Genomic DNA, 22,546 nt, shown 5'->3' on the forward strand with positions numbered 1-22,546 from the left:
TGATGAATTTGAACATCTGGAGACCACATTACTCCACGGTAAAGAGAATGTGTCTTTAGATACTGTATGTTCTGCTTTGTATAGTCATGAATTGCGAAAGGCAGATAAAATGAAAGGCAAAACAGTTACAGATGAAGCATTAGTGGCAAGAGGTCGTCAACAAGGCCGATCAAAGGAAAGAAGATGAAGGTCCAAATCGAAAAGGCGAGTTGCCAAAGATGAGTGTGCTTTCTGTTATGAGAAAGGACATTGGAAGAAAGACTGCCCAAAGTTGAAGAAAAAAGAAAAGGCTTCGCAAGATGCAAATGTTGTTGAATGCAAAAATGATGCGGAGTCAGATTGTTCTTTGACGGTTTCACCTTCAACATCGCATCCAGACGAGTGGATATTGGTTTCAGGTTGCACCTATCATATGTGTCCCATCAGGGAGTGGTTCTTTAATTTCGAAGAACTCAATGGCGGACTTGTTTACATGGGGAATGACAGTCCATGTAAGACATCCGGGATAGGCTTAATCAAGCTACGGAATCAGGATGGATCCACCAGAATTTTGAAGGATGTGCGGTACGTGCCCCAGTTGAAGAAGAATCTCATCTCATTGGGGGCCTTAGAATCCAAAGGCATAGTTGGGATGATGCGAGATGGAATTCTTAAAGCAACTTCAGGAGCATTGGTGATGCTGAAATGTGTGAGGAAGAACAATTTGTATTACTATCAAGGTAGTACAGTTGTTGGGACAGTAGCAACTGCAACTTCGAGTAATAAGAAGGATGCAGAGGCGACGAAGCTTTGGCATTTGCGATTGGGACATGCTGGTGAGAGATCATTGCAAATTCTCGCCAAGCAAGGATTATTGAAATGTACGAAGTCTTGCAAATTAGAGTTTTGCGAGCATTGTATTCTGGGAAAACAACGAAGAGTGAAATTTGGCACTGCAATCCATAATACGAAGGAAATTCTGGATTACGTGCACTCAGATGTGTGGGGACCTGCCAAGACTCCGTCACTTGGAGGTAGACACTATTTTGTCACTTTTGTTGATGATTTTTCCAGGAGAGTTTGGGTGTACACTATGAAGAGCAAAAATGAAGTCCTTGGGATTTTTCTGAAATGGAAAGCTCAAGTTGAAAATCAGATGGTGAGGAAGATCAAGGTTCTCCGATCTGACAACGGTGGAGAATACAAGAGTGACCCTTTCCAAGATGTATGCCAGGAGTGTGGCATAGTTTGGCACTTTACAGTGAGTAATGCACCACAGCAGAATGGAGTGTCAGAGAGCGTATGAATCGAACACTAGTGGAGAAAGTTTGTTGTATGCTGTCTAATGCTGGGCTAGACAGAAAATTTTGGGCTGAGGCCATCACATACGCTCAACACATTGTCAATCGTTTGCCATGTTCTGCCATTGATGGCAAGACTCCTTTAGAGGTATGGTCCGGTAAACCTGCAACTGATTATGATTCTTTGCGTATTTTTGGTTCTATTGCATATTATCATGTGACTGAGTCAAAATTGGATCCACGTGCAAAGAAGGCTTTGTTTATGGGTTTCAGTGCTGGTGTTAAAGGATATCGGTTATGGTGTTTGGAGTCTAAGAAGACGATTTTAAGTAGGGATGTTACCTTTGATGAATCTTCCATGTTGAATAAGGTAAATCCAAATAGTAGTGATACTTCGCAGCAGGTGGAGTATACACCGAAGCAGGTGGAGTTCGAAGAAGCAGTTGTGATCCCAACTACGAACACCACAAATGACTCTCCTAAGGAAGAAGAAGAGTCAGATGATGAAGAGGTTCCACCCCAAGAACCTTCGCAGCAATCAGAGCCAATTGCAGTTAGGCGAACGAGGCAGGAAAATAAGAAACCTGCTCGATTTGCGGATATGGTAGCATATGCGCTTCCAGTTGTTGATGATGTTCCATGTATCTTTTCGAAAGCTATTGAAAGTTCAGAAAGCGATGGTTGGAAAGGTGCTTTGGAAGAAGAGATGCAATCTCTTCATAAGAACAAGACGTGGAAGCTGATGCCATTGCCGAAAGGCAAGAAGACAATTGGATGTAAATGGGTTTTTGCAAAGAAAGAGGGATTTCCTGACAAAGATGATGTTCGCTACAAAGCAAGATTGGTAGCTAAAGGCTACGCCCAGAAGGAGGGAATTGATTACAATGAGGTATTTTCTCCTGTTGTTAAAGATTCCTCAATTAGAATTTTGTTGGCTTTAGTAGCGCAGTTGAATTTGGAGCTAGCTCAACTTGATGTGAAGACCGCGTTTTTACACGGTGATCTGAAGGAGGAAATCTATATGACCCAACCGGAGGGATTCAAGGTTGCTGGTAAAGAAAATTGGGTTTGCAAGTTGAACAAATCGTTGTACGGATTGAAGCAGTCTTCAAGACAGTGGTACAAACGGTTTGACAAGTTTATGAAGGATCAAATGTACACAAGAAGCAAATACGACCACTGTGTGTATTTGCGCAGACTTCAAGATGGTTCCTACATCTACCTACTTTTATACGTTGATGATATGCTGATAGCATCAAAGAGCCAAGTTGAAATTGACAGATTGAAGGCTCAGTTGAGTAAAGAGTTCGAGATGAAGGATTTGGGGGAAGCCAAGAAGATTCTCGGCATGGAGATAACAAGAGATAGAGAAGGAGGCAAGCTTTGGCTGACACAGAAGCAGTATTTGACCAAAGTACTACAGCGTTTTGGTATAAATGATGATTCCAAACCTGTAAGTACTCCACTTGCTCCTCATTTGAAACTTAGTTCTCAGTTATCTCCAAATACGGAAGATGAGCGAGAATATATGGCGAAGGTTCCCTATGCTAACGCAGTTGGAAGCTTGATGTATGCAATGGTGTGTACAAGACCAGACATTTCACAGGCCGTTGGTACTGTGAGCAGATACATGCATGATCCAGGAAAGGGTCATTGGCAATCTGTGAAATGGATTCTGCGGTATATCAAAGGTACTGTAGATATTGGTTTGTTGTTTGAGCAGGATAAATCACTTGGTCATTTTGCAGTTGGATATTGTGATTCCGACTATGCAGGTGATTTGGATAAGCGAAGATCTACTACGGGCTATTTGTTCACTTTAACGAGTGCGACAGTTAGTTGGAAGTCTACCTTGCAGTCAACGGTAGCTTTGTCTACGACAGAGGCAGAGTACATGGCCATTACTGAAGCTGTGAAGGAGGCAATTTGGCTTCATGGGTTGCTGAAAGAATTAGGTGTTGGTCAGAAACAACTTGAAGTATATTCTGACAGCCAGAGTGCTATTCATTTAGCAAAGAATCAGGTCTTTCATGTAAGGACGAAGCACATTGATGTTCGCTATCATTTTGTGCGGGAAATTCTCGAAGAAGAGGAAATTGTCATCAGAAGGGTTCCAACTTTGGAGAATCCTGCAGATATGTTGACCAAGGTGGTGACGAGAGCCAAGTTTGAACATTGTTTGAACTTGGTTAATATTCTGCGATTTGGAGCTGGCGCTTGACTGCGCCAATATGAAAGCACCGCGAGTCGTTTGTTTGGATGGAGAAGATTTGTGTTCGGTGGGATTTGATATTTTGTCAAGGTGGAGATTTGTTGAAATTTTGGCAAAATATTTGCCATCCCACATCGGTGGGGAGTAGATAGTTTGGGGGTGTGGCTTCCTATAAAAGGAGCTCACCCCCCATTTTGTAATCCATCCCAAATTTGTATTCTCTTTTCCGTCTATATATAAGCGGGCTCTGCAGAGGGTGCTCGGAGAGGTAGGCAATTTGGCCGAACTCCGTTATCAAAGTTTCGGGTGTGTTCTTTCTTTATTATTTATTTTGTTCCGCATTTATTTCTGGCTTTATTCTCTGTTGGGATATTGTATTCAATATTATTTGCGGGTTTGGTAGTAGTGTTTTGTACGGTTCTTTTGGGTGTTTTTATATTGTGATAAATACACCGACTGATAAATTCTGTTAGGAATCTGGTATTTAAGAGGGACAGTGTTCTCGCCAGTCATTCCAAAGAATTTATTTGGAGAAGTAATTTTATCGAGTAGACCCCATTGGGTTAACTCTAAAATTACTGAATCGGTTCATTTCACTATTTGAGAGAAAATTACCCGGTTTTCTCAACATGTAGAACGGAGGGAGTACTTTTAAAGACGGACTAATAAAGAAATAATTTATACTTTTTGGGGACGGAACGAGTAAAAAAAAACTAGTAATTTAGTAGAAAAAAATACAAATATATAAAAAAGAGCTTTGTCTACAAAAGTTGAGTATTCTACTAAACAAGCATTTCTATCGTACAACAACACGCCATCACAATGCTGCTCAAAACGACCATGAGCATAGCCACACCACACCCCCACTCTCCTCCCTCTTCAAACCCCCTTTCTCCTTCCCCTATCCCAAACCCTTCCCAAATTCCGCACCTCCAAACCCTCTCCCCTCACAATGAGCTGGCTCAACAAGCTCAGCTTCGGCCTCCGCTCCTCCTCCGCCGATTCCTCCCCCATCGCGCAGGGCGCCGACGACGACATCCCCGCTCCTGGCCAGCTGTTCGCCCAGTTCGGATTGGGCTGCTTTTGGGGGCCAGAGCTCGCCTATCAGAGGGTGCCAGGTGTCACCAAGACCGAGGTCGGCTACACGCAGGGCTATTTGCACAATCCGACCTACGAGGATATATGCTCCGGCACCACCAATCACTCTGAGGTCGTCAGGGTTCAGTACGACCCCAAGGACTGCAGCTACGATACGCTGCTTGATGTTTTTTGGGCCAGGCATGATCCCACTACTCCCAATCGCCAGGTGCCTTTTCAATTTCTTCTCCGTTTAGTTGCTGAATTGTGTTTATGTGGAATTGAATTTGAATTCTTCATTTCGTTTATGTGGAATTGAGTTCGAATTCTTCATGTCGTTATGTGGAATTGAATTTGAGTTTAGTTTGTGTTCGTGTTTGTGTTAATCAAGCGGATAGTCATGTCTCTAGGGGTGTGCCAAGTTAGGGATTTCTCACTATAGTTTGTCAGGTACAAATCCAATTACATGATTTCCATTTATGTTAACAATTTAAACCTAATCCAACTCTAATACAACGGGCCTATAAGGGGGGTTAGGAGAGTGGCCTGTGTTCGGTAATTTCAGGCTCCATAAATCAACAAGAGGGAGAGAGCTGTGCAGGTGATGTTTAGGTGTGTGTGGGTGATCTTGTTTAAATGTTCGGTACTCTGGCTGTCACTTCTCCATCCATATTCTGTCGTAGTCCCAGAACTTCCATGAAACGTATGCAAAAATAGGCCATAATGATGATTCAAGCCAATTATTCTATCTAAATCACCAAAAACGTGTTTGGTTCCTCAAATGTTAATCCTTATATGGCGTTGTACCTAAGAAATAAGCTTTATGGTACAGTTTGACGTATATAAATTGCTATTCTCAGTTTAAGTCATATGCAAGTATTAAAGAAATATCACAACTGTAACGTTTAGTGTCATACTCATACTTGACTTGTATGCATCAATCTTTAGTACTATTATGAAATTGAACATCACAAGTGTCTATCATCATAAATTGCATGTCAACCATAAAATAAAAATATTTTCCTTTTTATCCAAATGAACTTTGAGTTCCTCATAGAGTGAAAGATGATTGAGATGATGAAAAGAACAAAAATAAATAATCAAAAGTACATAAACGAATTCTCCCCCGAAGAGGCAACACCGTATCTGCTGTAGTCTAAATTATATTTCTGAATTAATATAACCTAGGAAACATAGCCATGGAAAATAAGAAACTGATTGAATGCTAATGAAACCCTGCATCCATGTATTTACTGGCTTGACTTAAAAATAATATAAGGATTACTCAAGTAGTTCAGTTTAGTTTTGTTATTCGCATTCTCTGTTCCTCTCAATCAATTTCCAACAGTCCGCCTTTTAACTAACAATTTGGTGTGTGAAGAACGATGGTTACAAACCTTGACTTAGAGAAGGCTGTTGAGTCCTCGATAGCACCGATGCAGAGAATTGTGCTTGGAGATGCAGGTATTTAAGGCAGCCTTCGAGCTATAGCACAGTGAATAGAACCCCTGCTCCTACCCAGCCCGAGGCCACGCCCCTGCTTCCAACAGCTCCTCAGTTTCCTTCAAGTCCCTCATCATCTTTACCGCCGTTCAATCCACCAGCCAACCAGACCGTATCTGCCTCTTCGGCTGAATCTAACCGAAGAGTATCACCTTTTTGTCCATTAAGCCTGCTATGTCGTTGCCTCCCGTGTCTATGCCATCAGCTCACCCTACCTTTACAAATCCTAAGTCCTCCACTACATCGTACATGCTTTCATCCTGCCCCGATGATCCGCCCACACAATCCCAGCCTCTGCCCCTACTACAACTGACTGCTGTTCCACCGTAGCCGTCACAATCCATGCCCCTTCCGGTGCAATGTTTTTCTCCAAAGCATACCATACAAGTTTTTTGGATCTTCGCACGGCTTGCAACTATGGGTTTACAGATCCATTTGGCTTGCACGTGGTTTTGTTCATCCCTCTTTAGTTATTTTGTGGTGCTATATATTGGCTCATGCTGGTAAGCATTGAGTATGACCCTTCAAGGACGATCCTGACTCCAGCCTTCAGGACAAGACTGTTTTCGGAATGGGAGGAATTGATATCGATCAAATCTAAAGGAGTTGTGGCATATTTATCTTTTTGATATATCTATCTTAGTGGTAGTTGGTTAGAATTTATCTTTTATTTAAAATTGGGTCATGTTTATCTTTAGGAATCCTATTGTCATTAGATTTTGGAGTCTATATAAAATGTTCCCTGGAGGTTGGAAAGGGCGTTGAAAATAATAGTTGAGTCCAACAAGTAGTTGTTAAGGCCCTATGAAGAGGTGTGGCCCTCTTCAGAGGTGGTGTTACGTTTGTATTTATTTTCCATTTGATATTCCAGGAGTTCAGTTTCGTCTTGTTGGTCGCATTGTCCAGTTTAATTAAGTTCCACAGTCCATGCCCAGGGCGCAGGGCTCTCAGGTGTAGGCTTGAATCGTTCCAAGGTGGCTGAGGCGATCGAGATTCAAGGGGCGCTGGCTGGGTGGCGGGCGTCTGGGGCGAGCCCTAATTTTCAGTCTAAAATAGATTCTAGTCCTAGCCCAACAAGCCTAATCTATTAGTGTACATTTTAGACAAGCCCATTATATTTTAGAATAGTCAATCTGTACCCCTAAGGGTATGTTTGGTAGGGTAGATAACTCATAGAGTTGTATGACCAAAATCTCATTTTTGGTCATAGAGTTTCATACATAGATGAGTTAATGCTTTAAACATCTATGCGTTCCCTGATGCACCAAAAATAGTGTAGGGTTAATGTTTAGAATTGTCCTTTTATGTAATTGTTTTTTGACATGATAAAAAACATGATGATGTTCATTTCAATACGAAAGGATAAGGACTCTATTTAACAGTAATTAATAGTTAAATATGAGCATAACATGATTATACAATTCGACAATCTTTTGTGTGTGTAGTGCATAGTGTATATGCCCTATGTGCATAGGGTTTGCAATGTGTGTACGTGTATTGTGTATATCGTGATGGTCTATGCGTATTTGCATATGTTCTGTTCTGTGCGATGTGTTATTGTGTGTACATGTGTGTCCGTGTACAATTTGTGCAACGGGTGTAATTCGGTGCACACAGTGTGCATTGCATTTGTTGTTGTGTAGTGTTTGTTTGTTTGCCTTACTAAAACTCAATTTGAATCCATGGTTTTATTTGCCAAATAAGATGAGCAAATTATAACTGTGAATTCCTAATCCATTCTCGAATTATTCAATCCAAACACACCCTCGATGGTTTGAAAATGATTGATTTTGTTACGTTATGGTGTCAAAACTCAGGGGAACGACGTAGGAACTCAATACAGATCTGGGATTTACTTCTACACACCGGAACAAGAGAAAGCAGCGTTGGAATCGAGGGACAGGCAACAAAAGCTTCTGAACAGGAAGATAGTGAGTGAGATATTGCCTGGCAAGAAGTTTTACAGAGCGGAAGAGTATCACCAGCAATACCTTGCAAAGGGCGGCCGATTTGGATTCAGGCAATCATCTGAGAAAGGCTGCAACGATCCAATTCGTTGCTATGGCTGAGGTGCGAAAGATGGAAATAGTGTATTGTTTCAAGGTCCTAGTGGTTAATAATTCGTGTCCTGTGCTTTTTTTTTGTTCTTAAAAAAAAGTGTGAACACTGTGTCAACTACCAACTGCGGTGTATTTGTTGTATAAGTTCATGTGATGAAAGACGCAATTAATTATGAGATTGGTAATATGTTTGGTTATTGTGTCATCAGTTAATCATGTTTAATGAAAAGATAGACATCACCAAAAAATACCCTAGTTTTTTCATTTTGAGAATTTCTCCAAAATTAGACAAAGTATAAATTAGGAAAGTTTCAAATAAAAACACACCACTAATAACGTAGACCGTCCCAATAATAGTTAAATTTGTTGTCCTAATTCCCGCCCCACAACATACCGGGATTACCCCGATAACCGTGTCGGATGTCCTGTACCCGACATTGCGGGTACCCGTCCCCGACCTGAAAATAAGTTTATAAGAGAATAAATTTATGGGACATAAAATATATGCTACTTATTAACTAAAATAGAAAATTTAAAAACCCCAATAGCCGACAATGTTTCCTTATGAATTTACGGTATTAATTTTGATGGTATTGGTAAGCTTTGAATAGATTAAGAATAAAAGTTAGGGGAAACTCTAGAGCTAGTTCTGATGAGTTTTCTATTAAGGTGAGATCCGTTCCTCACTAATAATACTCCTTCTAACCCATAAAAATATGAGCAATTGAAAGAAACATAAATTAATGCACAATTGGTAAAATTAATACAGTATTAGTGAATAATGAGATCACCCATATTATTATTAATGTGTACTGAGTTGTAATGGTAGGCCATAGTGGTATAGGATGTAAATAAATTGATGTATATGAGTAATGAGGTGTAGATAACTTTCCACCAATGGAAATGCACATATATTTATATACTGTACAAAACAACTCCTTAGGGTAGCGATTAAGAGCATCCACAACCGTGCTCTTGCCAGCGGCACGGTTGTGGGCCCGGGCGGTACTATTCATGCCTGCTCTCTGGCAAGAGCACAACACCCACAATTGTGCTCTTCCGCAAGGACGAGCACAATTAATTTAATATTCAATTAAACATAAACATTTCCATAATACTAAAATTCATTAAAAAATCACAATAAATATTACAAAATACAAATAAAATAAAAAAGACATAATTAAAACCCTAAAAATTAAAAATTAAAAATTACATAATTATTGGCTAATATTACCCGAGGAAGACTACTCATCCGGCGGCAACAACCCCAATTGTTTTTCGAGACCTTTTATCATGGTCTCGTGTGTTTCAAGTTGCATGGGGGTCATAGATGACCTATCGGCCATATTGAGTTGGCTTAAGAGCATCCACAGCGAGTTGTTCGGGGGGTGGAGGTGGCACATAGGGAGCGGGAGCGGCTTCGGGAGTCGAGCCGCGACGACGGTTGGCCGCCGCCTTCTTCCTTCCTTGGGGGCGGCGTTGGGAACCGCTCGGTCCGGCGTCGGGGCTACCCAAGTTAGCTCCGGCGAGTTGGCTAGCCACTTCTTCCGAGCCGGAGTCGGATAGGGCTACCGACCTTGATCGTTTGGAGGAGCCGCTAGAGGAGGATGTTATGCCTCCCTTATACTTCGGGTGCGTCCGCGTCTCCTGCCAAACGTTAAGATATTTGAACGACTTACCGTTCATGGATTGGTAGGTGCTCAGCGCGGCGGTGATGATGTCGACCTCGCTTCGGCCGCTCCCGGTATTCCGGGACTCCTGGATGAAATAGCCGTTGAACTTGCCAATTTCTTCGTTGGCTCGGCTGATGCAGTTGCGCACCATACTCTCGTTGCGCTCGATCGTTCCGGGCGGCCGGTTTGCATTGTACCGGCTAGAGACGCGCCACCAAAAGTGATCGCCGGATTGGTTCGTTCCAACCACCGCATCTTCGGAGATTTCCAAGTACGCCTTGAACAATCTTTCCATCTCCGCCGGTGAGTACGGTGTGCGGACACCGGCGCGAGATGGAGGAATCGGCATTTGGGAAGGGAATCGATGCCTAGGCTCCGGTGTCCACCCGTAGCGCCCTTCGGAGGCACCTTGGTCGTCGATTGGGTATGGACGGTAGCCACCCGGAACGGCCGAATCTTGGGTTTGAGGAGGGGCCGAATATTCCGTTTCCGGACTAGGAAACGGTTGTGAACCGAACCATTCGGGGTTCCAACCGTGGGAGCCCGAAGGGTTATCGTCTTGGCCGGACATAGTGATGTTGTAGGGTATGAGAGAATGAAGATGAAAATGGATATGAGAGAATGGAGATGAGAATGGATATTGGAGAATGATGATGAGAGTTGTGTAGTTTGATGTGAATTTTTGGGGTGAAATTGAGGGTATTTATAGATGAAAGTGTGTATTTTTGGGGTAAAAAAAATGAAAAAAAAATTAAAAAGGTGTAAAAAACGGTTATAAACGGATATATTTTTTTGGGGAAGTGAAATTTTTTTTTTTATTTTTTATCGGTTTTTTTAATAAAAAAAATAAAAAAAGTTTAAACACAACGGCTATGCCGTTGACGAATGGGAGCGCGACACGTGTGCGTCCGCTGGCACGGACGTGCTCGATACATCGAGCAGCGCCGTGCCAGCGGCGCGGCTGCAGCAGCGGCGGTCCTTCGCCTTGCCAACGGCGCGGACGGCGGTGGCGACTTTCGCCACTGCTGCGGATGCTCTAACCCCTTCCACTTCCCACTCTCATTTATCAACTTCCGGCTTCTTCTCTGACAATTCGGCAGCGATTCAATAATCTTAAACAAGCAATTCTATTAGGTTTTCTACGAATGATTCCTTCTACAGTTGTACAAAATCAGTGCAGTCCGTCTTCTCATCCCTAGCTATCAAACTATTCTCACCATAGTTCTTCGTCCATGAATGTACTTCTACAGTTGCAATGGGCTTTCGATTCGTCCATGAATGTACTTCTTCAAGCAGCTCTCGATGATCTCCCGCTCACATCATGGCAAAAATCAACCTATTGAAAAGCGACAAGCTCAAAAAGCCTAATTCATCCAACCACGACTAGGCCGCCAATCAAACACTGATATACAAGAATTAATATAAGAATATGGTTGTTCTTGTTGGTTGAAAAATTGGCTGTGATACAAAGATACACTAACTGAGTGTACTACAATCCAATGAAGAATGAAGAAATTAAACAGAAATAAACTGAATTGAAATTACAAATAAGAATTCGAAACAATAAACCGTAAAGATGTAAGCCGAGTCGAGGAGTCCTCTTTTCGCAAGACGAGATACGCCTCGGTAGTGCTCTCAGATTGACGTGTCGTTCCCAAAGATAAAACGACTTCGTCTATGAAGTAGCAGCACCGCTAGTATCAGAGCTCCGGTGAACGAGAGTAAGGCGGAGGCAGAGCTTCGACGGGAAGATTATGCAGAGAGGGAGAAAGCGTGTATACAAGAATGCTTGAGTTTGTTGTATGTTGAATGCAATGGATGCATGTCTATTTATAGGCCAAGTTCACCCGCAGGGGTTGCTGGAGTCAACATACATAATGTCTGTCATCAAGGCCATTGACCGTAACCGCCGGGGGTTACTGACTGGTGCACTAGCCATTGGGAGCTGAAGAGACACGATGCATCTGGACCCACTACATGACGGGATACACCATGGACCGTCGGAGACCTTTTGTCTCCCGTTATGCGTCGGGGTCTAGCGGGGACATGACGTGGACCGGGACCACCATGAAGTCGGGGTCCGTCGGGTATAGCGTGGAGTTTGAGGTGGTCTAAAAGGAACAAGCGGGGCTTGAACCACGCTCAACGACCAACTCCAAAGAACCGCCAGAAGACCACCCAAAGACCAATTGTCAAGGCAAACGGGTCACGGTGCGCGGCTCGCGGGCGGGCGGCGACGGGCGTGCGCGCGCGCGCATGGGCTCTGTCACCCATCTTATTCCACGATAATTATTACAAATAATAATTCATCTTATTAAATACTTCATCAAAGAAATTTATCATCCCGATGTGGGATAATTAACACTCAGTTAATTAATCTCTTAGTTTTTCTCATAGCTCATTTCTAGTTTTATTGTGGCTAACTTTAATATATTATTTCTCACTCACCGGGAATCGGATTTGAGAAAATGAATATGCTACGGTCATCTACTCAGAACGTAGATCGACGCTATTGCATTTAATTTTACAAAATTAAATGTCTTTTAATATTTATTATTAGTTAAAGTCATTTGACAAAACACGATTCCAACAGTTCTTTGAGAATCGTCCTCCATGGTTGTTTGTCGTGAATCCTCCTCCACTAGTTGAGCAAAAGCAATATAAAATCGGAGACGCAAGATAATTCACGATGTAACTTAGAAGCAGGATAAAAAAATCGTGGATTACATAGGAAGATGTTTTCAATAATGATATAATGGGAGCTAATAACCGCATGGATAAATGTCTTCCAGTTACACCCTTCAACCAATTTTTAACATTAAAAAAAAATTAAATTTGGTTGATTTATTATATCTATAAGATTATATTATTGGATGGCTAAGATTTAGTTTCTGGTTCGCTCTTTAAAATTAGTTCGACATTGAGTACTGTATTTACTTTTTTTTGTCTATCTCTTATTTTTTACCAACTGTGTATTAAAACTTGTGTCCAACCAAAAATACATACTTTCTTATGGGATGGAGGGAGTAATAAATTTTTTATTTTATACTAACAGATACTCCCTCTAATCCTTAAAAATAACTAGTTTTACCATTTTGAGTCGTTCTTTAAAATTTGAATAATTCTAATTCTTACTAACAATATTTTAGTCCTTTTTTCATTCGATTTCTATCTTATTTTACTAATTATGCATTAAAATCCATGTCATTTTAAAATTGTTCTTTTTTTAGGATGGGGGAGTATTATTATTATTTTAACATTATTATTATTATTATTGTTGTTATTGTTGTTATTATTATTAAGATAAAATATGTAACGAGTATCTAGATAATGTTCTTGAATTTCAAATCGGATCCAACCAGTTTTACAAATAATTTTTTAATTAACTACATTACTTTTTTACTCCCTTCATTCCTGAAAGTATGAGCATTTGGTTCGTTATAGGTTTTTGTCACTACCGCACTTGCTAAGGATAGCATAGTCGGGGAACCGTGACTAGGGGTGGGGGTATAAGAAGCGGGGAAAGAATTAAGGGAAAATAAAATCAAACATTGGTTGCGAGACATGATTAATCAAGTGCTGATACATAGAAGAAAAGATACTCGATCATGAAAACTCAAGTATTTGTTTGTAAAAATTTCAAAATATCAGAGTTTTGAACAAAATAAACTTGAGTCTTTTAAAATGCACAACGGAAGCAAATGAACGCGGTTCCATGTATAAAGACATGAATCTCCGAGAGTCAAAATCTGACTGAATTAAATGTCTTGTCTCAATAGCACTTCCTACTGCTCAACCTGCACATTTAGAAATATATGCAGGGCTGAGTACAAAAAGTACTCAGTGAACACAATGCCGAAAATTACACGTATACATTTGAAAATATTGTCAAGCCATCATCACAGTAACACTCGGGGGTTTTATTGAAAAGGCCCGAGCTTACTAAAATATTCACATTGGACTGCAGTCCCTTTTTCCTGTACTTAGCCATATCTGATCACATTGTGTCGTCGAGATGGTGTTCTCGCACGGTCACCTTCTCTGCCCAACATGCCAGAGGTTTCCATGTGCCGGGAAGGTGGCCACCTTCCACGGTCACCTGCTCTGCCCAACATGTCAGAGGTAGCTTGTGTACACTAGTCCGAGCGGGGACACCACCCTCACTGGGACCCGAATTCGACTTATATCATCATTCATAATTCCTTTGGCCTTAGCCAAACAGATAGGCATCATACAAAAACATTTATGGCAAGACAACATCTTTAAGAATCGCGAACATGTGTTCGTGTTTTCATAAAATACGATTTGTATTTTTAGTATAGGAAAGCTCACCTCGATCGCTTAGTTCCCTTAACTTGAATCTTTCGTTCCGACTTTACTTGCGAACGTACCCTTTTGAAAATATCACAATAGGAAAATACTAATTTAGTTTTAAACTAATCTAATTAAATAAGAAAGAAAATCTCAAGGTTTAAACTAATCTATTATTATTATATTATTTATTAAGAAGTTTCTAAAACTTACATTATTTATTACTAGTCCGTTTTCTATTTTCGGCTCCGACTAAGTTGATATTCCATGCGTCACTATAAGTTTTATGTAATACTATAACAACTCGGATCACAACTAAATATCCCATCTTTCTTAAATAATTTATTTTAAGCCCAAAATAATTTAAATTCGAATCTGGGCCCTTCTTAATTATTTTTCTGCTGCACCAAATTATTCACAAGTAGTTGGGCTCAATGTTTTTTTTAATACGGCCAAAGTAATTAAATCAGAAGCCCAAATAAATGAGCCCAATTAAATGATGCACACGCAAACACCCTAGCACTTGTCTTTCTCCCTCATTTCACAAAATGCACACAGCCTCCCTCCCTTTCACACATCGCCACCGCCGCCGCCAGCCTCCCTCCGGTGTCGTCGTCACGCCACCGCCACTTCCGGCGGTGGTCCTTCTTCCTCCTCCTCTCTTTCTCCCTTCTCTCCCTCGGTTCCTCTCTTCACCGCCGGCATGCAGAGGCAGCGGCTTCGCCGCCCTCCTCCCGACAGTCAGGCCATCTCCGGATAGCATCGGATCGGTGCTCCCTCTATCTGTCAGTTCCTCTCTCTCTCTCTCTCTCTCTCCCTCTCTCCCCCTCTCCCTTCTCTTCTCTCCCTCGGCTATGCTCACCCGCCGCCGCTGTGCATGCACAGGCGGCGGCTTCGGCCTCCTCCGCGCCTTGCATCGCTGGCCACCGCCACAGCCGAGACCGCTGCCCCTCGCTGAACTCCCGAAAGGTAAGGTGTAATTGTTTAAATTTCTTCCTCTTTTATTTCAGTTTCTAAGGATTTAAAGTCTTAGATCTGAGGTTTTTGGAATTTAATTTGCGAAGGTTGGTGAAATTAATGAAGAATCGGGGTGTGGGGCTGTCCTCGACGTCTCCGGGCTGCCAAAGAGCCATCGCCGAAAATCCGGCAAATTCTTATTCTAGAGTTAAGTTTTTTTTTCATTCTTTGTAGTTAATTTAGGTGGTGGGATTTTAGTTGTTGTATTTACTGAATTTGACGAACTTGGATATTAGGGATCATGTCTACTTATTGCTTGGTATTGTTGGTGTCACTTAGACAGATTCTAGATTTAAGATGTATGCATGATTCGTGTGTAAAGAGAAGGGGGTTCTTGGAGTTTACCTTTTGATGTGAAAAAGTGTTGGTGGATTGAGGACTTGATCCTACAATTACCTGTAACTCTCCCTCCTCTGTTCTATGTGAATTTTTTTTTAAAGTTTGATTATGATGTGGCTAGGTGAAAATGATTGTATGTATATATACATATACATTAAAAAAAATGGCAAGTGGCGTAGAGATGCAAGTGGCGTAAAGATGCATTATTCTTGTAAGAGAATAATCATTTCTTCTGCTATGCAATTTAATGTAGGCATTAAATGCTACGACTTCACTTATCCTTGCATTAAATGTTACGGATTCACTTATCCTTTCAGGATTTGCTCATATCTCTTTTTTTATTTAATTATTTAAGTAATTATTTGAGTATTTATTTAATTGTTTATTTAATTGGTGTAGGTATAATCGGTTCAAGTTCGTGGTCGTCCGCGTTGAAGTACCCGATTTTCTTAGAACGTAGGATGTATTAAATTTTGTTGGATGTATCGGACATCAAGATTTTGGTTTTGGGATCTTATTTATTTATTTATTTATTTATTTATTTATTTATTTAAATTTATTGTATTCATATAGGTGTATTATATATTTGTGGATTCTATTCACTTGTCTATCGTCAAACAAACAACGATGACAATCTATAGTAACTCAGATTTAATCGCATAAAAGTAACTCATATAGGTAATTAAGCTAATAATATAGTTTCTAATAATATCGGCTTAGCGGGTCGTTACAGTTTTACTATATAATTAGTAAAGTAAGAGAGAGATAAATAGTAGTGTAAATAATGTTAGTGGCAAGTGGCTACACATCATTAGTGGTGTAGTGTAATGATATAAGTTGTAAATAAAATGATAATATGTATGAGTAACTTGTTATTTAACTATTCTAAAATTATAAAGTTCATATTTTTTCAAGGACAAGCTAATAAAAAAATAGTTCATACTTTTCACGAGAGGGAGAGTATTATATTTATATTTGTCTTGTATATTTTAAAAGATATTACCAAAACGATTTGATTTGAAAGATTTATTCTAAATTCATAACTGATTTTGAATTTGATTTGGAGATAATTGTGCACATATCTAATAGAAGGGTTATTCTATTTCCTAAATTATCGCAAATAATGAAAAATATGTAATAGATTAATTCATTTTAAATTACTAATTAATATTAATATAATGAAAAGAATCTAATATGGCGTCAGAGAGAAAAATCCACATCCGAATAAATAGGTAGATTTCGTTGAAAAGGAAATTTTATTGTCCTATGAGAAGTGTAATTTGAATAGGAATCTCATAATTCAAGGCACTTAATCAGGAAAATTAGCCTTTTCTGCCATACATAAATCTTCACTTTTTTTAATAAGGAAATTTGCATTTGAATTGGAATATCATAGTTTAGTAGTACTATAAATAAAAGACTTCGGTGCCATATTTTCTACACAACAAAGTTTAGATGTCGGAATGGCTTATTGAGTGCAGCACAACAACATTCAAGTACTTTTACTTCAATCCTATTCCTCTTTTAAATAATTCTCTTTTGTTTTGTGTTTTGATTCTTGTACTATTTGCTTAAGCTATATGAATCTGATTGTTTTGTGTTTTACTATATTTCTTGTGCCAATAAATATACTTCTTAGCAATTAAGTATAATAGATGGATAAAGTTTTTATGTTACATCACTATTACCATGTCTAATGAATCGTATGCCACCCTAGTGTTCTTTAATTTCTTTACCCAACTCCCATAAGATTTACGAATAGATGTTGAATACAATATAGCACAACCTATAAATAGTCTAATACAAATTGATATAATATGCCAAAACCAAGAGCGGGGCGTAATATTTTAATATGCCACTACATAATTTATGTAGTGTTATTTTATGAGTAAAAAACGGCCTAATAGGTTAGCCCACTAGGGTTGGTGGCCCATCCGAGTTGAGGATTGTCCCTTCAAATTGTAGTTTTCAATTAAAAAAATGATATTGATAATTAAAATCATGAACTTTGGTCAAATTTACATTTTGTTTGTTATTTCCTATTGCAACCCAAATAAGATATCTTCGGTAAAAATCTTATTATACGTGGGCAACCGTGAAATGTTAATGATATTGTAGATTACTTTTAATTTCATGACAAGTAGAATAAAACTCTACGTAGAAAACCACGTTGATTTAGTAGTGCCGATTAGAATAAAAAAATGCACAGATGTTGGTCGAATATGGTGATTGAGTTGCCATGGAAAATACTAACAAACAAAATGTAAACCAATTTTAAAGTTCATGGGAAATACCAAATTTTGGCCAAAGTTATGATTTTAGACACCAATATCCATTAAAAAAATACTTCACCCGTCCCACAATAGGAGTTACATTTGGTGTAAAAACGAGTTTTAAGAAATGTCAAAAATAGTGGGTTGAAAAAGTTAGTGAAATATGAGATTCACTTTTTATATTAGTTTTATAATAGAATGTCAGTGAAATGAGTTAATGGAATGTGAGACCTACTCACTATTTATGGTAAAAGTGAAATATGACTTTTATTATGAGACAGATCGAAATGAAAAAATATGACTCTTTTTGTGGGACGGATGGAGTAGTAGTTTTAGGTTTTTTCTTGTACTTTTGCATTTCATGCCATAGCAATTCTCTAGCATTCTTCAATCTTTATTCCACACCTTTCCACTCGATTCTACACTACCAACTTTCAAGTTCCACCTCGACCCATTCTTCTGTACCAAGTTCCAACTTCTTCCACCACCGATTTACCACTGCCAAAGTTAATCAAGATAAAATTAAGAATTAGTCTATCGAAATTCCCAATATATTCATCGTTTTAATGGTAATTCATATAAGATATGATTTCTAATTTTCATAAAGAATTTATTATGAATAGTGCCAACATAATAACACCCACATATACTATTAATAAGAATGGATTGGTCTATTTTTAATTTATCTTTGTTTATGTTGGGGAGTACACCCTCCGTCCCACAACAATCGTCACTCTTTTCCATTTCGGCCCGTCCCATAATAATTGTCACGCTTCATTTTTACCATAAATGGTAAATAGGTCTCACATTCCACTAACTCACTTCTCTCATATTTTATTATAAAACCAATATAAAAAAGTGGATCTTACATTCCACTAATTTTTTCAACTAATTTTTCTTTACATTTCTTAAAATCCGTACCCACAATAAGAGTGACACTTATTGTGGGACAGAGAAAGTAGTTGATTAAGATTAGAAATTCTTTCTCCAATTACCTCCGTCTCTAAAAAAAATATAAATATTTAGGTCAGAGTTGAAAATTTATAATATGAAAACTTCACTACTTGAATTGCCCACACCTAAATAACTCGACAATCGAAGTGGGTTGACCAAAACCCAAACGAGTCAGCCCAATTGACATTAAAAAAACAAATAATTGACTATATCTCAAAAATATGAAAAACATCCTATTCTCGATTTTACCGTTACTAGGGTTAGCGGGGTGAAGAATCGCTGAAACAGTGATTTTAGCGTGGAAGTTCCAAGCTTGAATTCAATGTATGTTGCTTCATCTTCTTTCTACCAAAATTCTTGTACATTTCCTCCTCTTCTACTCAACCTTTAACTCCTCTTCCGGAAATTCCTTCTTCTCGAGTTTTTTTTTTAATTGTTAATTTGTGCGCTGAAATATATGTTCAATTTTTTTTTTGTTGTCTCCTTGTGCCCTCATCTTGTATAATTTATTCAATTTTACAGCTCTTTGTTTAGCAAGTCTTCAATAAATCTCAGTTGGTTGACTTGAATTTAATTTGATATTTCAAATGCGCTGTGGCATTTTAATATCAAACATTTATTACTTACAAATTCATGATCCTGTTGTGATTTTGAACTTCATGTATTTGTTTTTGCAATTGGTGTTAAGCTTACTAGGATTAGAAATTGATCTTGCAGTTTGTCTTCAAACAATACTTGTACTGTAATTTCAACTTATATAGGGATAATTTGAACAATTGTTCCTGTTCTTTCTTTTTTCTATTAACAAAGAGATGCAAATGCTAGATGATTATGATTGTTTTGTAATGTACTACCAAGTTAGCATTTTTATAGATATGAAAGGTTGTTCTTTTATTTGACTTGGTAAGCTTATTATGTTTCTGAATATGATAGGTGAAAGATTGTATCTTATTGCTTTTCTCGTAAAAATGCCGCCAATGGTATCTTCGAGAAAATATTGTGAAACTGCTGGGTTTAGGAATGTTCTTCCTTCACATTCTGGTGCTGCTTCGGTTGTCGCTGAGCAAAAAGATAAATGGTCCAGTGATGGAAACATCTCGAGCAGTTCAGATGGTGGAAAGTATGGGAAGGCTATTGCTGCTATTCCGCTGAGATGTTTACCGTCTTATGATATGAAACAAAAACCAGAAAAGTCAGTGTTGTCGCATGACAAAGAAGGTGATGAAGGACGGAAAGAAGGCATGACGTCTGGTGATATGGATCATAAGAAGGAGGATTGGACGCTTAGGATGGATAAACTGGAAGCGGTAATTGCTGATGCAAAGGAGTTTGTGAGTTTGTTGGATTCTTCTTATTTTATGCTTAACACATTTCTAGATGCGATCGACGTCCTCAAAGACTCGGGGGAATCCAAGGGTCAACATCCCTCTTTGAACCCTGATGCCTTAACTGGAAGCACTTCTATTGACCAAAGTCTTTCTAGGAAAAGGCTTAAAGTTAGCGGTGGGATCTCTTTGGTTGTTCAAGAGGAAAATGATCGTGGAACTGAAACCATGCCGGAAGATAAAGATGCTCGTGGAACTGAAACCATGTCGGAGGATGAAGATGAAGTTAGGATTTCATCACCTGCTGTTGAAGCGGAAAATGCTTCTGGAACCAAAACCATGCCGGAAGATGAAGATGCTCGTGGAACTGAAACCATGGTGGAAGATGTAGATGAAGATGAAGTTAGGAGTTTATCACCTGATGTTCAAGAGGAAAATGCTTGTGGAACTGAAACTATGTCGGAAGATGAAGATGAAGTTACGATTTTATCACCTGCAGAGTGGAAAGTGTCCCAGCTAAGTGTCAATAACAAGAATGAATGCGTCAAACCTCATGAAAATGTTGATGCTGATGATCATGCAGATCCGGTTTCTGTTGCCACAGAAGCTGACCAATCTGTTGAAAGCTTTCCTAATTGTGAGCTAAACCGCCAGCGTAACTATTTCACTTATTCTGGTGAATGTTCCCGTGAGTCTGAAGGAGGGAGATGTGATGATGCATCGAAGAAGATGTTCCCTGAAGATGATGGAGCTAGTGGCACGTATTCCTTGAAATGTACAGACGAACATGAATATGCTGAGAATCACAAGCGCTTGATTAATTTCGAGATTGTACCGTGTGACCATCCCAAGGGACGTAAGGTGATGGAGGCTCTAAAACTATTCAAAGAGGAATATGATAAAGTCTCTCAACAGCCTGAGAGTGAGCCTGGAGTAGGAAAAAGCGCTAAAGGGCCACACTTTGTTGCAGCAAAAAATGTGAGGTCGAAGGGAATGGATTTCTCCCCCGACAAGCCATTTGGCCATATACCCGGTATTGAGATTGGTCATGAATTCTCATTTAGGACAGAACTTGCTATTGCTGGTCTCAATAACCAAACTTTTAAAGGCATTGATTATGTGAATGTCGATTGCACTCCGTGTGCAACTAGTGTTGTGGATTCGGGGCGATATGAGAACAAGGGTAAAGAACATGATATTCTGATATACTCTGGTGAAGGTGGGAATTCGAATGTATTTGCCAATACTTCGTCAGATCAGAAGCTCGTGAGAGGAAATCTTGCATTGGTTAATAGCATGGAAAAGGAGTTTCCGGTTCGAGTCATCCACAAGAGAACCGGTCCTACAAAATTTAAACATTTAGGCGGTATGCTCTATGTGTACGTGTATGATGGGCTGTATAAGGTAAACAAATATTGGCAAGAGAGAGACAATCAAAGTTGTAAATTGGTTTACAAATTTGAATTGCAAAGGCTGCCAGGGCAACCGAGGATTGGTGTCATCCCGGATGACCGTGAACCCTTACCAGGGCGACGAAAGAGTCACGGTACTGATGCTACAGGGAGAAAGCCAGTTAAGGAAGTTTGCGTGGTAAATGATATCTCACAAGGGAAAGAGAAATTTAAAGTTCGCGCAATGAATGGGGTGGATGATGAGCTTCCCCCACCTTTCACTTACACGATCAAGAATGTGTATCCACATTTGTATTGGCTCGAGGAGCCTGCTGGTTGTGATTGTGTCAATGGGTGCTCGGACTCTGTACAATGCCCTTGTGTCAAGAAGAACGGAGGTGAGATTCCGTACAATGAAAATGGACAACTTTTGAAACCAATGACTAACGGTGTAGTTCATGAGTGCGGACCTTCGTGCAAATGCCCTCCTTCTTGCATCAATCGAGTAAGCCAGGGCGGTCCTCATCTTGAGTTGGAGATTTTCAAGACCAAATCGATGGGCTGGGGAGTGAGGTCCCGGAATCATATTTTGCCTGGAAGTTTCATATGTGAATATGTTGGAGAGATATTGAGTGAGACCGAAGCCAATCAGAAAATCGGCAAGGATGAATATCTGTTCGATATATGTCATGGGAAATCGCAGGATGATGATTACGCTCTTGATGCTGCCATCTACGGTAACATTGGTAGGTTTATTAACCACAGCTGCGACCCCAACGTCTTCACCCAAAAGGTATTCTACGATCACGGAGACAAGAAAATGCCCCATATTATGTTTTTTGCTGCTAAGAAGATACCTCATCGGCACGAACTAGTGTATGATTATAATTATGCGAACGTTCAAGACGCTCACGGAAAACTTAAGAGCAAGGCTTGCCACTGTGGTTTTCGGAAATGTAGTGGCAAGCTCTACTAGCTAGCCACACTGTTTGCTACTCCTACATTAACTTGACTTTGCTTTCTCATTGTTTTCAATTATAAAGTGTTATAAATGAAAAAAGTGATATCATTTTAGCAATGAAGCCTTAATAGGAGCAGCTTTGGAGGGTTGATTGTTCAGTTCATGTAAAA

At 39.6% G+C, this 22,546-nt stretch overlaps 1 protein-coding gene and 1 pseudogene across 1 annotated transcript; both read left to right on the forward strand.

Annotated features, from left to right (window-relative positions):
* Positions 1 to 4,314: 4,314 nt before the first annotated feature.
* On the forward strand, positions 4,315 to 8,329 carry LOC121743334 (annotated as a pseudogene).
* Positions 8,330 to 18,924: 10,595 nt separating this feature from the next.
* On the forward strand, positions 18,925 to 22,534 carry LOC121745248 (histone-lysine N-methyltransferase, H3 lysine-9 specific SUVH5-like). Its single transcript, XM_042139074.1, has 2 exons — positions 18,925 to 19,023; positions 19,633 to 22,534. Exon 2 carries the CDS (start codon positions 19,668 to 19,670, stop codon positions 22,389 to 22,391), a length of 2,724 nt encoding a protein of 907 aa, XP_041995008.1. The 5' UTR covers positions 18,925 to 19,023; positions 19,633 to 19,667; the 3' UTR covers positions 22,392 to 22,534.
* The last annotated feature ends 12 nt before the right edge of the window (positions 22,535 to 22,546 follow it).

Source organism: Salvia splendens, chromosome 8, assembly GCF_004379255.2.
Source record: "Salvia splendens isolate huo1 chromosome 8, SspV2, whole genome shotgun sequence".
Lineage (NCBI taxonomy): Eukaryota > Viridiplantae > Streptophyta > Magnoliopsida > Lamiales > Lamiaceae > Salvia > Salvia splendens.